At 38.6% G+C, this 18,412-nt stretch overlaps 1 protein-coding gene across 1 annotated transcript in view; it reads right to left on the bottom strand.

Annotated features, from left to right (window-relative positions):
- ZFAND3 (zinc finger AN1-type containing 3) overlaps window positions 1–18,412 on the bottom strand; it is a 325,188-nt gene that overhangs the window by 48,554 nt on the left and 258,222 nt on the right. The window contains exon 4 of the mRNA XM_040644651.1: window positions 9,361–9,426. Within this exon, the coding sequence (XP_040500585.1) occupies window positions 9,361–9,426 (66 nt within the window). The remainder of the gene's footprint in view (window positions 1–9,360; window positions 9,427–18,412) is intronic.

An 18,412-nucleotide genomic window follows, 5' to 3' on the forward strand; every position in this document is an offset into this window, starting at 1 on the left:
AGGTAATGCATAAATAAGAGTATTCATTTAAAGGCACAAATGACAAAGAACTCAACTACCAGAATGCTCATAAACTCCTGGATCAAACTGGTAAGCCCTTTTCAAAGCATTCCTCTGTGACTGTGCTACAGATTTCGCCCATCTCAAAGGTCTAATTACTGTGATTTACTGAAGTTGAGTGATCAAAGTTGAACAGAGCTGTATCTCAATTTTCCCAAGTATTAGGTGCTTATCTGCTACACAAAAGCATTGCCAAGTCATATTTGCAGTTTTCCATTCACTAGAAGAAGAGTCCTACTGCTAGACTTTGCCTCCACATTCCAGGGCCCCCTTATCATTCCTATTGACTCTAAGGAACTAAATTTTAATCATTTCATCAGGAAGATAATTCTTTAAAAAAAAAAAAAGACATCAGTATTTTATTTGTTTGTAATAATTAGCATAACTTATCATCCCTGTCTTCACTTTAAAAAATAAATATTAGCTATGTTTCTTGCTCTCTAAAGCTGGAATTAGTTGTTATTTATGTTTCTGGACTTTTTCTGTCTCTTTATGGCATAAGGGGCCAGGGGCAAGATGCATGCTTATTAGTTCGTTAGCATGTTCCTACTGAATTTACTACAGGACTCTGTCACAGTGGTCTTTTAATAAAGTACTGAACTGGCTGACTGACTACAGTGTCTCAGCTGGTCCTATATTACACATAAGCAACCAGTTCTGAAGGTGTGATCTATAACAATGACAGCAGGCAATACAATAAGATTACAGCTTTAATCGGCCATGATTATGAAATATTTAAGACTCTTCACAAGGGGAGTGCCTTAGAAGCAGACTCAGGTATGAGGAATAAATGCCAGCCCACCTGCTGGCAGAACAGGCAATGGGCTGTCTCTTCAGATAGATGAGCAAGCAGGAAAACGGATAACACGACTTGTCTTGGAAGCAAGCACGATGAGGCTGTAAAAACCCATCAGCATACATCATCCTATCACGGCTAGTGTCATTCCCAGCCTCTATTAGCCTCGCTGCATCAGCGCAAGTCCCAGACACTTTATCCTGTTTATAATTGCTGATGAGCAGTAATAAGGCCTCCATGCCTCAGCTCCGTCCGTTCCACTTCGGTACCCACCTATTAGGTAATAACTTTTATTTACAGCCTTGCTTGATGCGCTGTTCTATTAGTACAGCCAGGAACTGAGTAGGGCAAAAAAAAAGTCTCCTTAATGGGCAGTATCATTGCGAGGCTCGGATGATTTATAATGCAGCTCTGTGGCTGCTCTATCACGCTCCTTCTGGTAAGACTGCTTCGGGAAAGCTACGTTTCTAACATGCTGCCCTCTAACAGGCACATACGTACTATGGAGCAGCATCTGAAGCACCCCCAGATCCAAACCCCCCAAATCCAAAAGTTTCAAAGGAGGAGAGGGACATTAAATTCCCTTGATATCCCTTTCAAATAGTGTTGGCTCAGGCATTTTGCCCCACTGGAGCAATAGAACAGCTAATTAATAGAAGTTCAAGGCTTTTCTCCTTGGTAAGAGTACAAGCTATGATAAAATAAATGACCATAAATGCAAAAAGAAAAAAAAAAGAAGAAAAAGAAAATAGAACCCCCCCCCAACAAAACCCAACCCTCCCCATCCCCCCTCCACACACAGCAGGTCTAACTGCATTCAAGGATGTAATAAGCAAACTGAGTTTGCACAAAGCATGTGGACGACGAGCAGCTCAGCACTAAAGCCTAGGTTTCTCATATACACGCATCCGAAACAACAGCAAGCCTCATCACACTTCCTTTTCCTTTTGATACTGGAGTGAGGTTTTACGCGTCAAGTGCAGAAACGCCTCTTGACAAGACCGGCGCCCTGGCTTGACATTCCCTTAGATCAGCCGTTTTTCCGAGAAGGAGCTACTGCTTCTTAGGAGCAAAACTCAAAACAAGTCCTCTAAGACAAGCCTCTGGCTTCAAGTCCAGCAAACTTACACGTTACATGTCTAGCCTGCCTATAATGCAACCACATCAGTTGGTGGTAATGGGACCAAAGTCTCATTTACAGGTACAGGTAAGATCTCCTCAAACTTTTCTGAAATCTATACATCGTGCAAGGTGCTTTTAAAAATCACCTGCTATTATTTGCATATTGACTATCAAATCATACCGAATCACCTATTTATACAGTGCCTCACTACCTCCTCCTGTTCTTTAACATAAGCAACAGGTCAGGCAGATGAACATCTTTACAGAAAATAAAAGCCAACACAAGAAAAGGCATTTAACAGGTTATTTCCTTTCTCCAGTTATCCACCTACTTGCCAAAAACCACACACTATCAGTAAGCAGCCACTAAGGCATACCATGATAACCTGTGGCTTGTTTTCTATGGTAAAACACATGAAGGCAGACCTTTTAGATCAGAGAAATGTTTGCATCTTGTCAAATATTTGGTATCCATTTTGTCCTTTGCCCCAGGAATCAAATGAACTCTTTTAGGACCCAAGATGATGAGTGCACAAGGTAAAACATTTTTTTAATCCTTTTTCTTTGCCATGACAGATTTACTGTTTTGATCTTTCTTCAATGGTTACATTAAATGCTAATAAAATATGAAAGGTTTATATCTTCCCTAATAGTCTCCTGATGGGAACGTGCATATTACATAAGTAGGTCAAATTTCTAATTTTCTGTCTCAAATGCTGATACTGCAGACCAGAGGGAAAAGCTATACCTGAAGGGCCAAGGAGAAAGAACGAAACAGAGAACTGAATTACACTTGAACTCCTACCCGAAGCCATGTCTCTTTAAAGCACCAAAGCATCTTCTACAGAAGGGTCACCTAACAGCATGTAATATTTACCCATACAGCTGGTTGAGGTACTTCCATGAATATTGACTCTACCAGGAGATAAAACACACAACTGTAGGTATTTCTCAGATTTACAGGGCCACCTCTGATTTAACACTACCACCCTTTAGCTTCTGAATCAATGTAAAAGATCTTATATAAATCTTCTGGTAATATAACAACAATGAAACATTTCCATTTAACTGGCTTCTGAACACAGATGTGGAAAGTGTTCAGCACATCAATGTTCTCTTAACTCTCAGGTGAAAGGGGGTTTCTTCCCTTGTCTTTCAAAGACCAGACAATATCACAAGCAGCTTGTCTAAGAGAAGTCAGTCAAGAAAACGTTTTTTTTTTGGGAGGGGGGGGCAATGAACAATACAAAGGTATCTGTTCATCACACTAAAAGAAAAACAGGTAACTCCAAAGAATTAACATAAGCTTTCGAAAGAAAAGGAAGAGGAAGAGGAAAAGGAAAAGGAGAGGGAAAAAATAAAGAAAAAAGAAAAGTTTTAAAAGAAAGCACACACGGGATATACAGTTAAAAGGAATTAACATGCTTCTTACAATAGAGTGGAACTGATGATACCTTCTAGAAAAACCTGCCTTGATGTTTAATGGGACAGTTTCTAGTCCCTTCTGCTTTCATCTCAGGCAATACTAACGCTCCCTTATGGCCCCACAAATGGTTATTTTACTTGCTATTCCACTAATTATAATCACATTTTTTAACATACACACAGTATTTAAAAACCATCATTTTTCAATTGCATCAGAGAAAGTATTATTTACCCAACATACTTGCTGGAAGAAGAGTAAAAGTGAATATAGATATGGTAAACCAAAAGGCTGTTGACAGTATCAAGTCTGTAAACCTGCCTATGACTTTTTCCTTATTTTAACTTCTGAAATAAAGGGACTATAGGGGCGCCTGGGTGGTTGAGTCAGTTGAGCAGTTGACCGTCTGCCTTTGGCTCAGGTTATAATCCCCAAGGTCCTGGGATGGAGCCATGTGTGAGGCTCCCTGCTCAATGGGGAGTCTGCTTGTCCCTCTTCCTCTGCTGCTTCCTCTGCCTGTGTTCGCTCTGTCTCTCTCTCAAATAAATAAATAAAATCTTAAAAATAAAAAATAAAGGGACTATAAAATGAAAAAACAAAATAAAGGCACATAAGAGTGGTGAACTAGGAAAGGAGCAGTTTGCTTTTTTTCATATGCTAAAAAGTCTATCCTTTCATATACTCAAGGTAGGGCCTAAAGCAAAGAATTGGGTAATGCCCCACTTGTAAGAAGCAGGGTCCTTGAGTTAGTCACTGTTCAAGGATCCTAGTGGAAAGAGACCTATCTCTCCAAAAAAATTTCAGACAAGTCATGGTTCTGTCAATTACAGCACACAATTTAAGGTTCATTAACAGCAAGCTCCAATAAATGAAACACAACAAACTTATTTCTTTTGCTGTAACTCTCTGTAAAAACGTCTTAATGAAGAAACAGTTACAGGTCTTTAAGAAATCCTATGAAATTCCCTCCTGCCCCACAATGCACTTTAAACATAAAAATATGACCTCATATATTCACCTAAATACCCAAATATCTTTGAAATAAAGTTGCCTGAAGGAGACAACCATAGCTCAGATTACAACATTTTGGCTTAAGGTGTAACCTGATAAAAAAGATGAAGGACAAAAGGGAATTTTCTGGTGGTCTGTTGCCAAGGAAAGTGAACTCTTTCTTTCACAATATACTCATTCTTGGCAGGAATGTTGTGAGAATTAAGAAGGGAACATGTGCAAAACATTCTGAGCTCTTGGAAGAAACGTAAGCTCTCTCTAGTAATCTGAAGGTATGAAATGCTTTAACTCTCACATTCTTTTTTTTTTTTTTTTTAAGATTTTATTTATTTATTTAACAGAGAGAGAGACAGCCAGCGAAAGAGGGAACACAGCAGGGGGAGTGGGAGAGGAAGAAGCAGACTCCCAGCGGAGGAGCCTGATGTGGGGCTCAATCCCAGGACTCTGGGATCACGCCCTGAGCCGAAGGCAGACGCTTAACGACTGAGCCACCCAGGCGCCCCTAACTCTCACATTCTAACCAAAAGCGACCTGGAACTTGGCAGCCCTTCTCAACTCTTTGCTGACTATAGACATCCCGAAGCTCGACAAAGCCACATACAGCTTCACTTCATTTTTCTCGGCTTAAATACCACAATGATCACAGCGCATACCCTTCCCCCCACCCTGGGCCATCTAAAGATTACGAAGAGTTTAAATGTTAATAGTGCTATGTCACTAAAAGGCAGCATCTAAAGAAAAGCCTTTCTCACCTGGCTCACAAATACAAACTGATCTTTCATTTGCCACTACTGCTGCTTTTTGACATCTGCTTCTTAGATTCATAGTTCCCACAATGCAATTTCTTAAAAAGAGTTCCCACTCTCATTTTGATGATTACAGACCAACCACTCTACACAGCTATCCATCTCTCTAAAATAAATACCCTCTGATCAAAAAGTAGTCACTTGAAAAATAGAGACATAATCAACCATTCAGGCTTACATTCAGGCCTTGACGTATTAAAGCCATATAATAATGAGTCTAATGCTAATCTTCATATCTAACTGTCAAAGTACTAAAAAGAAAACGACCTATTTACTGAAGAGGTCACTAATATTTTCTGATTGTACACGTGTTTCTAAGATATTCGACTGTGTACCTTTAGTATTATATATATTTCTATGTGTTTGCTGGTTTTAACCTATGTGCATAGACTAATATATAATTATGAAATGAATCTGGAAAATAGAAATTTTAAAAGGCTGAGATGAAGAGCTTTTACTATTTTCTTCCCATACCTCACAGACTACATATTTTATGCCCTTCTTCAGAGATCACTCATTTAAAGAACCACTTTATTCTAGCCTAAGTATCCTTTATTCTATATAACATCAGTATCATTATTATTATTACTATTATTATTATCAGCTTTAGAGAGGGAGGGCAGAGGGGGAGTAGAGGAGTGGGAGAGGGAGAATCTTAAGCAGGCGCCACGCCCAGCATGGAGCCCAAAGTGGGGCTTGATCTCACGACTATGAGATCATAACCTGAGCCAAAATCAAGAGTCAGACACTGAACCAACTGAACCACTACCCAGGCACCCCCTATAAGGTCATTATTATGCTAGAGGATGCTTTAGGTCCAAACTTGTATGGATACATTGGCTGGGAAAAGCTGGTGTAGTCTAATTCAGAAGGTCTCACTCTACACCTCATAAGAAATAACATGTGGTTGTAAGGTAATTATTTACTAATCATCTACACCTGAAGCCTGTGTCTGAGAGATCTTTAGGAGTACCGTTGCAGTGAGTGGTACCCACTGTGGCAGAAGCACCACAGGGCATGTGTCCTACTCTTGAAGACTAGACATAAAGAATACAAGACACTCCAGCAATACAACAATAAGTAACCGGTGGTGATTCATAGGAAAAATGCCCAGAATCCCCACAACGCGCAACCTTCTCATTCCAGGACAGAAAGATGGAAACAGTCAACCCGTGATTCTCAAAGCAAATCATTTAATTTATCTCTGAAAATCAGGAAGCTCTTTCCTCTAGAGTCAGGGCCATTGTGTAAGGCAGAAGCCATACAGCTAGCTCAAGGAGCCTGAGGGGGCGCAGGCAGGCTTCTTGAAAAGAAGTGAAGCAGCCTGAACTTGACGACCTTTAATGTCCACACTAAGAAATCTCAACTTTCCTTCAAGCTTTTTGGGAGTGACCTGCACATTGCATTAATTTCCTTCCAAGCCAGAAAATTCTCAATCTCTTTCTAGTTAAGAGGTAGTATATTCACCTAAAAGGAGGCCTGAAAATGTGTGACTGAGAACTCAATGCCTCCCTTATCATGTGCATATTACCCTCGGCTCCTAATATAGTACTGCACGCAACAAAAAATGTGATCAACAAAATCAATTAATGAAACTAGATATGGCAATCCATTCTATTAATTTCTACTCTTTTTTCTGCCTAAAATACATACTAATGTGTATCAACACTATCAACACCACATATAATCTTTAGTGATTATAGTATGATAGTAGCTCCCATTATTGAAGATTACGTGAGCTTTACGTATATTATTTCTTACATCAAACCTATGAGATAGATTTATCATCCCATTTTACAGATGAAGAACATATTTTGAGATGTTAACTTACTTGCTCAAAATCACATTTTGTAAGCGGCTAGGCTAGGATCTGACATCAGATCTGTTCTAGAACTCACATTGTAAAAACTACTTCACAGTATGCAGTGTTTCAAAATCTTGTTTCTCTTTCTCCATTTTTCAGCAATGATATGTTTTTCCACTGTCTGGATGGGAGTAAAAGTAATTACAATAAAATGCGATAAGCAGTAACATTATGTAGTGGAAAACAACATAGCACCTGAGAGATCAGTGTCCAACAAACTCTTAGTGACCAGGGGGGACGTGGGTGGCGGGGTGGGTCAAATAGGTGATGAGGATTAAGATCACACATAGCATGGTGAGCACTGAGCAATGTAGAGAATTGCTGAATTGCTATATTGTACACCTGAAACAAATATAACACTGTATGTTAACTATACTAGAAATTTGGAAACTTAGTAAAAGAATGAAAGATCTGTGTTCAAGTCCTGACTCTATTACTTACTAGCAATATTACCACCCCAGGAAATATATTTAACTTTCTGAGTGCCCATTTTTGTCATCTATAAAAAAGGAATAATCATCTTGCAGAACCATTCTGAAGATAAGTGAGCATGTATATAAAACATACTGAGGGGCGTCTGGTGATGTAGTAAACATGCAATAAATGCCGTTATTATTTTTAGATAAACAAAATCGTATGGAAGCAGAAGAGAGGAAAGAGATCTGCCTAGAAAATGAAGGACAAAAGCACATGATATTCAGGGAGGGTTTCTACTAATAGCAGTGTCTACACTGAGCACATGAGTCTCCTTTCTAAATCTCTCAGGATGACCCAATGTACTCAAAGCCCATTCCTTGACTACCTCAACATGTCAGTAGTGCCAGTCGTGAATTCTGCCCTGAGAGCCAAGACTGAAAGAAACGAAAGAAGAAAGACTAAATAAAGCATACTGGGCATGTGAAGTGCTGAGCCTGAAATCACAGGGCTCTGAGTGTTTTCAAGCTTCTGGCTGGAGTGGATGTAGGAAGATGGCTCTCTAACTTCCACTGGCCAGTCAGGACGGACGGCCTTACCCCAGGGCACAGCTCTCTTCTATCTCAACCAGGTCTCACCCAGGAGAGCTTGGGTATGGGCACAGGAGGGATGAGAGCATGCCAGGACAATCTCACACACCCGATGCCTCAGAACTGGTATAGAAGAGTAAAATTAAATTCCTTAGAGTTCAATGCCTGGACGTTACTCTGAAACTGTGCAAGGACAGGCCTGTTTCAGGTTTAACAACAAAACTATGAGCATTTAAAGGGACTGAGGCTTCGGTTTAACTTTGTACACAGAAATAGTTTGTGCTATTTCTGCTGGGGAGTTAAAAGGACTTTTTAAGTTATGAAAAAGACTCTGTGACCTTTAGAAAAACAATATAATTACTTTGACTCTTCCAAATATAATCTTTAAGATATTTTAAATAGCAGGCAGCATTATTAGAAAAGGCAAATATTGTTTAAGATAAATTAAGCTACAGACTAAGTAAGGGAGCAATGGTATTACGACTGCTCTTTAGAAAGCTACAAGATTCATGACTTCATGTTTAATAAAAATATCACAGATGTGGGTGGGGGAATGGGATAGACCGGTGATGGGTAGTAAGGAGGGCACGTATTGCATGGTGCACTGGGTGTTATACACAACTAATGAATCATCGAGCCTTACATCGGAAACCGGGGATGTACTGTATGGTGACTAACATAATATAATAAAAAATCATTTAAAAAAAAAATATCACAGATGCACAAAGATGTTTTTGGGATTCCATGCACCTAAAAAGAATGATTTCAGCATACCCCATGGCTTTAAGATGAATGGCAGAAAATAATTTTCTTCAACTATTAGGATACTATAATTGTCAAGTTAAAACATTGATAATCTGTACTACAAAACTTCTTTCATCCTCCAGCTCCATTATTTAAATATAATGTTTCCGTAATAGGTCCAAGACCTAGACAAATTAGACACACACATGCCAGAAACTAGGCAAGTATCTGTATTTTCTGTATGTTTCAATGTCTTAATAATGTTCTTCATACATTAGGAAGTAGGTAAATTTTAATGTCCATCTTCTTGGTTCTAGCTGTCAGCATTAACTCAATCTGACCTCAGAAAGCACAACTCTGACCCCTGTTCATTCCACCTTCACTCCCAATACTTGGCACATAATACATCACTTGACAATTGATGGAAGAAATTAGAGAGTACCGTGGCAAAGACACCATGTTAAAACCAGCAGCTAATTTCTGTGAAGAATCCAGATAAGAATGAATCCAGATAAGAATGATGTACGTACCTGTACCACAGGATCTTTTGGTTGGTGTGATTAACGAGACATGAGCTGTGTCTGTGCATGGCCCACCTAGAAACAGAAAGGCAGGCACATCAGTCAGGACATACCTTCTACATGCCCAAAGTTGCTATCTTGGATAAAGAGAAACTGAAAAAGGCAGGGATCAACCTGCAAATACGTATGAAGAGGGGCAGTGGGAAAGATGGAGGTGGTAGTGGCGGAAGGTTAATTCTAAAGACCTTATTTCAGTTCAGCTATTTAGACTCTAGGTCCATAGTCTTTCGATATCATAACATGCTTTTCATAAAAAACAATGGAGTTTCATAATGTTCAGAAGTTGAGGATAAAATTTTAATTAGAATTCCAATCTACGTGAGAGGAAATTACCAGTAAGTTTTCCCACAGAGCAATAAGCAGGAGCACTCCCTCTGAAATTGACCTCAGTGGTCACCCCACTTTTGAATTTATTGCAAAACTAGCCTTATTTAAAGAGGGGACACTCCCTAAGGAACAAAACACTGTTTAACAAAAAACTAAGGATCATTTTAATATATAAAGAGAGCATTACTCAACAAGGAAGAATATCTGGCTTACTTATAAGAATATGATAGGAAGATGGGCCATTTATGGAATCTTTGTGAGCCCAGAGATCTGGTGGATAAGCATAATTCAAGAGTATGCAAGAGATACAGTCAGTTACTGGGTGAAGGCTTGAAAAGCAGTAATTTCACTCTGCAGAATCAGGACCACCAAGAAATTCTTAAGTTGATATTGATATATGGTCCAACCCTCCCATGTTAAGGACCATGCCCTACCTTCTGAAACAGGCAGTTACTCTATAAACATGAATACCAGTGGTTCTTGACATGCCCTAGGCAGGGCAGTGGTGATGATCATAAGGAATAGAACACACAGGCAAATGTTACAGTATTTTGAAAAGGCTCCTCAGGTGATGATGACTAGCAACAGGAAACATGGTTTCTTGGCATAGTGGTATGCCAACTATGATAAGACTTCTTATCACTGAAGTTACCCATTAAATAGAAAAGAAAGATGAAAGAGTTCTGAGCCCTATTCCTACAGTTTATGCCACCAACATCCATGGGTTTAGGGACTAGAGATCCCACCTAAGAAGTTCATGGTTAGTCCACTCTTTCCTACACCAAGGCCATAACAGCAGCAAACTTTAGTGGGTGTAAGAAGACACAGAGGGGAAACAGGAAAAGGAAGGAAAAACCAAGGAAGTGTATTGTTACTGTCAAAGAGCACTTAGAAAATCCTACTATGTGCCACCACATGGGATAGTCTCATGCTCCGGGAGCTTATATTCCTTTTAGGAAGACAGAATTTGTATACGTAAATAAAGAACAATACATGACAATAATAAAGAATTGGATGGGAAATGACCAAGTGCCAAAGAATATGGAACAAATAATAAATGCTATATGTCATCAGGAAGAACAATATTTATCACTGGCCAGCATCTTCCAGAAATACTTCTCAAGAATTCAAAAATGAGGCAAGAAAAACCCAAAACTTGGAAGGCCAAAAGAGCAAGGTGTTTCAGTTGAAAATTTTTCTACAAATATCACAATCACTAGAGAAAGCTTAACTAAAATTCCAGAATCCAAATGGACAACTGTTGACATGAAAAATAGGCAACACGGAGTGACAATGAGCTGTAGGAAAATCTGACACAAATCCCATATCCATTAAGAACCCTCCGGATAATGGCTTCTACAGCTCCATAAAAACACTTTAACTTTTGCCTCCATGTGAGGTTTTTGATTTTGGTTTTTGTTGTTAATTGAAGCATTCTTATCTCTGGGGAATTACAGGCTGTTATAGAAGACTTAAAGTCCTGCAACTACTCCCTACTTGCTGAGTAATCCAGGATAAGATTAACAAAGACATGGGGACAGTACATTGCTTATGAGCCGCAGTGTTGATGAGATCACCGGTACAAAGAGACTTCATAAACTGTAAAGCTGTATCTTATGCGTCATCGCTTTCTCTGTCACCAGATTTTATGTTCCCAAGAGGCAAGACCCACTTTGGGTCACGACTATGTGACAGTGGGTAATTAATAGTGTTTATTTAGTACCCACCGCAAGCTGCTTGATGAAATCAGGAGACTAATGTGTTTTTTTAAAAAACCCTTTCTAAATTGAGGTATTACAAGGGGCACCTGGATGGCTCAGTTGGCAGAGCATGTGACTCTTGATCACAGGGTCCTGAGTTCAAGCCCTGCACTGGGAGTAGTTTACTCGATCAAAAAAAAAAAAAAGAAATTAAGAAGAGGTATTACAAAAAGAATGAAATACTAGAACGAAGTGCACAAATATTAAACAGACAAACTGAAGGGTTCTAACCTATACATACTTGTGCAACAACCATCAGACAAAAATATTAGAACATTTCCAGAATCTAGAAAGTTCAAGGGAGCATTTTCAAACCAGAGATTCCCAGACCCAGACTGTGGAAATTTTGATGCAACAGGTGGGGGTGGGCATAGAAGTGATTTTAGCACACATTTTAAAACCAGCTGAACACAGTGTAAATATTAACAGCCCAGTCAGTTCCAATCTCTGATAACATTTCCTTTAACTCCCAGCTCAATATCTGGCCAAGATCACTGAGTACCCATAACATCATGAGCTGCATGGAACACAAGATTCAGTAACAGCAAAACTATCAGAATGCTTTTTTAAAAGGACATAAAATAATTCATCCAGTAAAATTATGAGAGAAGGGAGAAATTGGTCAAATCAAAACCCCTAAAGAAATTAAGCTGGGACTCATGAATTAACACTCCCATATTTAAAAAATGTAATCTTTACCTCAATATGTGGGTTGAGAGTTGATCCTTTTCAAAATTCCTGATGAATGAATTTCTGTAGGTTTTGGCAAATACGCAAATAACTTTAAGGCTACCTAGCATATCTCAACATGCGTCGCCATGAAAGTGTTCTCCAGAGAGCTTGTTAAACTAACAACCCAATCCAATGTATTCACCACACTACACTAAAGTACAAACAGAGCCACAGTTGAGCCAAACCAAATTGACAGCATGAGTGACTAGCAGTGATAATATATCACACCAGCTTTGATAATTGGACAATATTATAAACAGAAAGCTTGGAATTAAGTTTGGTCTGAAAGACTATAACCTATGAAACCCTTTAAAATCCAGAATGGATGCATATGAGCACTGCACATATATTCTACACTAATTGTACTGTCATACAAAATTCCTATACTCTCAAAAATAGTCATCACAGGAGATTATATCTACCTTTACACTATTACACATCTTCCTCAACTTACAATGGGGTTATGTCCCGATAAATCCATCATAAGTTGAAAATCCCAAGTTGGAAACGCATTTAATACACCTAACCTACTGAATATTATAGTTAGCCTAGCTAATCTTAAATGTGCTCAGAACACCTGCATTAACCACAGCTGGGCAAAGTCATCTAACAACAAAGCCTATTTTATACTAAAGTGTTGAATATTTCATGTAATTTATTTAATAGTGTACTGAAGGTGAAAAACAGAATGGTTGTATGGGTACAGAATGGTTCTAAGTGTATGGTTGTTTACCCTTGTGAAGGTGAAGTTGACTGGGAGCTGTTCTCCCTGTTGCTGCCCAGCATCACGAGCCAGCATCGTACCATATATTGTTAGCCCAGGAAAAGATTCAAATTCAAAGTTCAAGTATGGTTTCTACTGAATGCATGTGGCTTTCAGACCATTGTAAAGTCTAAAAACCCTAAATGGAACCATTGTTAGGTCAGGGACCATCTGTAATTCCAAATCAACTCTGTTAAAATGAATACAGAAAATTAAGGACCACTCGGAAAACTTTTTGAGTTTTTGTCCACAACAATAAAAATATAATATGGGTATCATGTGGTTACACCAAAAAAAAAATAATTCTGAGAGTTAATAGTAAGGGTCAAAGTTAGGGCACCTGGTCCATCAAGGAATGGAGTTGGCTTTTTTTTTTTTTTTTTTTTTAACTGAGCTTTCTAATGCCTGAGAAGGGTAGCATATGGTCCAGTAAGTCATTGTAAACCCTACTCCTAATTTCGGCCCTTCTTCCTCTTCTTCCCCAACTGCAGGGTAAACAGAGCTCATAACTGAGGAGCAAGGTGAGGAAGCCTCTTCATAACTGGGTTCTATAAACGAATGTGATGTATGTGTATGTGCATGTGTTTTACGTGTTCAGTGTGATCACATTCAGGAAAAGAAATATATTTCTAAGCACAGAATGATTTACACCATTACCCTCTAGCCTATGGTAATGGCAACTGAGTTTGGAAAAGTAAGTTTTGGGTTTTTGAATATTAAAAACAAAACAAACCACACTTAAAGTTCCTTGTTTAATGAAAGGCTCTCTGGGGATTCTGAACCACATGATACTAAGATCAACCAACCTGAACCAACTTTTAGTCAATCACTATGACTTCTTTTTGCTTTCTTTTGTTAAAGCATATTAAGTATCTTTTTTCAAATTTCTTCACTATCTGCAGATATTTAATGACAGATTATCATTTTGCACTTAATGTTACATTCAAAGACTTTTTCCTAAGTTTCAACAATTTGGAGTCTGGAATTTGCAAGTAAATAATGTCTGTGGCAGTTTGTGGTTTGTCACCAGAAGTCTGAATACGCTATTCTGTCTTCTAGGGATGTTTCTATTCTTGTATTAAAGGTGTCATACATAATGTAGCACTATGGATTGCATTTGCAATTCCACATGAGAGGCATGAAATAAAATTCTTCAGCTGTATTTCCAACAAGAAATCTTTATAGCGTTTCTAATAGGGTAGTGGACTTTCTTGGAGAAACAGTACTAATTTCAGCCCCGTAAAGTTGAAGACAGGGGTCAAATCTGCATACTAACTTCACTATAACCTGCAAATCCAGAAGGACCGAATAAAGGCATCTCATTAACTACCAACACTTGTATTTTAAACTGAAGTAGCGGAATTCTCAAATTTTCTGCCAGCCTCCCACAGAGTTCCTGAGCATGTCAAAAAAACCTCAGAGCCTACCCGTGTAGTCAATCCCATAGACTGGTTGAAGACTATGATTCATCAAGGAGGAAGCTAGTCTTAGAGGCAGCTGCGTTTAGGACGGCAATCATCTTAGGCACTCCAAATCTAAGGATGAGTAAATACAGCAAAATAGTATTTCTCCTTAACCTTGGAAATAAACAGAGATCAACAATCTACCCAGAAAGGTTTTCTTAAAACAGCTGTGATGACTGGTTATTTTTGTCTCCTGGATCCACAGCCCTCATTGGCTGCAGTTACACCACGTGTTAAAGCACATCAATTAGGAAAAATGGACTGTCAAGGAGTCAGTCAGCTAAAAATTGCCAGAAGCTCAATAATCAAACAAATATTCTATCAGCTCTTTCACGGTAACTGCAAAACATTAATACACAAAAATAGCCATTCCTTTTGCAGATTTATAACACTTCAATATTCTTGCTTAATTAACATGACATTTACATAACAGTATCTAATTAATTTCCAACTAAAGGCACTATGGGCTAATTAGAAATGCATCATCCTTCTTTAACCAGCTTGTCAATTCCACTCTCTCATAATCTGCACATTGTTCACCACGCAGCATATCACTTTTCTAGGCTGTGTTCAAAAGGTGATTTATGACAACAGGTTCAAGAGGTATAATTCTCCTCCCTCTCAAGAGATTTCTAAAATCTTATCAAAAGTTTTTTGATGAAACAACTTAAAAAAAAATCCCAAACAAACAAAAAAACAACCCCAAGCAAAAAACAAAACAAAACAAAAGCCCCTATGCAACGGAGATAATCAAATAAACTCTACTCGTCTCCTGATGTGGCCATATTAAAAAAGTAAAACTTTCTTTTAAAAATATTCAAAGAATCGGGGCGCCTGGGTGGCACAGCGGTTAAGCGTCTGCCTTCGGCTCAGGGCGTGATCCCGGCATTATGGGATCGAGCCCCACATCAGGCTCCTCCGCTATGAGCCTGCTTCTTCCTCTCCCACTCCCCCTGCTTGTGTTCCCTCTCTCGCTGGCTGTCTCTATCTCTGTCGAATAAATAAATAAAATCTTTAAAAAAAAATATTCAAAGAATCTATATTTCGGGGCACCTGGGTGGCTCAATCAGTTAAGCATTTGCCTTCAGCTCAGGTCATGACCCCAGTGTCGTGGGATCGAGTTTTGTGTCAGGCTCCCTGCTTAGCGGGGAGTTTGCTTCTCCCTCTGCCTCCCCTATCCAGCTTATGCACTCTCTCTCTCTCAAATAAATCAATAAAATCTTAAAAAAAAAAAATCTGTATTTCTTCAGTAGCAAAATATTCCTTCTTTAAAAGCCTTCAATTCACACATGGAAACTTAAAATAGTAAATGGTAAGAAATAAACAGTAAGAAATGAATATCAGAACAGATAAGAATGCACAAGAAAATAAATCATCTCCTTCAGAAAAGGTGATCCTCCAAGCTCACCTTAAACGTGCAATTCATGAATTGTTTTAATCAGAAAGAACACACCTAATCTGTCTACATAATTGAGTTTGAAAAGCACCATCGATTAAAAACAAGGATACATAAAGATATAATGAGTGGGAATCTAAGTTTACAGAAAATCTTCAGCTCAGATAATAGCCCTCCCATTTCTCCAAATGAAGCTTCCAAATTAAACCATTTACAAAGCCTGTTACAGAATCTAAGTGTTAATTTCTCAGTTAGAAGTTCTAATCCTAACTTATTGTATGATCCCTCACACCATTTAGATCTAAATTAGGGATTCATGAGAAGGGGATTTTCAAAGTGGGTCAGAAGTTGCCATTGGTAGCTATCTATTTTGCTCATAAAGGGCCTCTCAACAAAATTTCATTACCATTCTACCCCTGCTTCCCTAAATAAATTATAGTGCTGGGCAGCTCTGCAAATGTTAGTGTATGTTTGTGTGTGAGAGTATGCTTATTAGCCTATTTGCTCAATAGAAATAAAATTAAAAACTCTCCCACACCACCTTCCCCAGGGAAGAACACTAAAGGAAAATGAAATCAGGAATGTTTTCCATTTGCCTAGTACTGATGGACTCTCTTAAGAGAAGTTAAAGTGGACATCCCTGCTGGGGCCAGGGGATATGTTTTGGAAGAAATATTTTTCTCCTTACCCAGTAGTGGCCTTAAATGGAATGAGCTTCAAGGGCAAGAGCAAAGTCTTACTCATTTTAGTAATCCAGCATGTCAGGTGTTCAAAAATCTATTTTTCACTGCTGAATGAAAATGATCCAAGCCAAAAGCAATTACTGAACATACATAACTATTCAGAAGGGAAATGGAATTATTATAGTTGATTGTAACCATAGTTACATGTTGACCTAGCACAGCAGTTCTCAAACATTTTGGTCTTGGGACCTTTTTGCCCCCCCAAATTTTTTATTTATTTTAGAGATAGAGAGGAAGAGAGAGAGCATGGGAGTGAGGGGAAAAGTAGGGGGAGAGGGACAAGCAAACTCTGCGCTCAACGCAGAGCCCCATGTGGGGCTCAATTCTGGGAACCCAAGAATATGAAAATCGAGAGTCAGAGGCTCAACCAAATGAGCCCCCTTGCGATCTTTTTATATCGAAAAATTATTAAGAATACTAACATGCTTCTGTTTATGTGGGATATACCTATTGATATGTACCTGTTCCGAAATGAAAGCTGAAAAAATTTAAAAATATAACTTCATTTAAAATTCACAAAAATAACTACATGTCAACATAAAAACATACTATTTTATAAAAAGGAACAATACAATTTTTAAGAAAATTATGAGAGCTGCCTGTCTTAAAGGAAGACATCTGACTTTTCACATTTGCATGTGCATTCAATTTTAAATGAGGGCTATCAAGAAAATCCACCCTTCCACAGATGCATAGTTGGAAAAGGAAGGATCTTATGGACCCGTGAATGGGTCTTGGGGACCTCTACAGGTCCTCAGACTACACTTTGAGAGCCACTGGAATAGAACAAAGCAATGAACCTAAAGGTTAATATAATTTCCAACTTCTCCATACTTTCCTCACATGCCGATTAGCTCATTCTCATCTTGCAGAGACCAACTGGATGCACCAGCATTAGTAACAGTAAAACGTCTATCCCATTCTCAACAAAATGTTTAATATTTAAGTAAAGAAAGAAAGATAAGGGGTAGTGGAATAAACTCTACAGTCATAATTTCAACCCAGGATATTCCATTTCTACTACTTATATAGAGAGTAAAAACATGCTTCAAGGAATTAAAAAAATTCTGGGCCATTAAATGTTTGATACCAGTTTTTCAGATGTGATCTCTCACCCAGAACCTTTATAACTAAAACAGAGCTTCCAATATATTAAAAAACTGGCGGATACCCGATATCGAAATTCCAAAATGTGATGAAGTCCAATAACAATTAACAATGAAATTCTAAGACACCACCATCTTAGGGATCAAAACTAGAACCCTTTTTTGAGGTCAAAATATCACCTGGCTAATAGTTCTATTTTTAGATACAGCATATTTAATATGGATATGAAATCAGGAGCTGTCACTTCTTCAATTTAGGCTTCAGTTTTGACTATTTACAGGCATAACTAACGCCCAACACAGATTTCTGCATTTGCATTTTACCATCAACATGAGCATGAATCTCATAACAACATTAATGGAGAAACCACTCAGCATTAGAAGAGCTTTTATTTTTGACATAGTTCAGCTACCAAGAGCTGTTCTCATAAATCTTGGCCTGTATCAGCAGCCGAAAGGCTACAATCCCTCCCTCAGAAAGGAAGGTGACCTGTGCAACATGTTCTTCGTAAGGAGCTTCAGAGAAAATGGAGAAAGACTTCTATTTAGGCCATAGGTACTGCCCTATAGGCATTTAAAAAGAATTTTGAACGCAGGACCCTTCTTCCGTGGTCCTTGGCTGAGCCTCTCCTCAGATCGCTGCACCAGCTGGCAACCAGCCCACAGCGACCCTGAATGGAAGGTACCTGTGTCCAACCTTGTTTTACAGAA

The sequence above is a fragment of the Ursus maritimus genome, unplaced genomic scaffold (genome assembly GCF_017311325.1).
Source record: "Ursus maritimus isolate PB19 unplaced genomic scaffold, ASM1731132v1 scaffold_30, whole genome shotgun sequence".
Classification (NCBI taxonomy): Eukaryota; Metazoa; Chordata; class Mammalia; order Carnivora; family Ursidae; genus Ursus; species Ursus maritimus.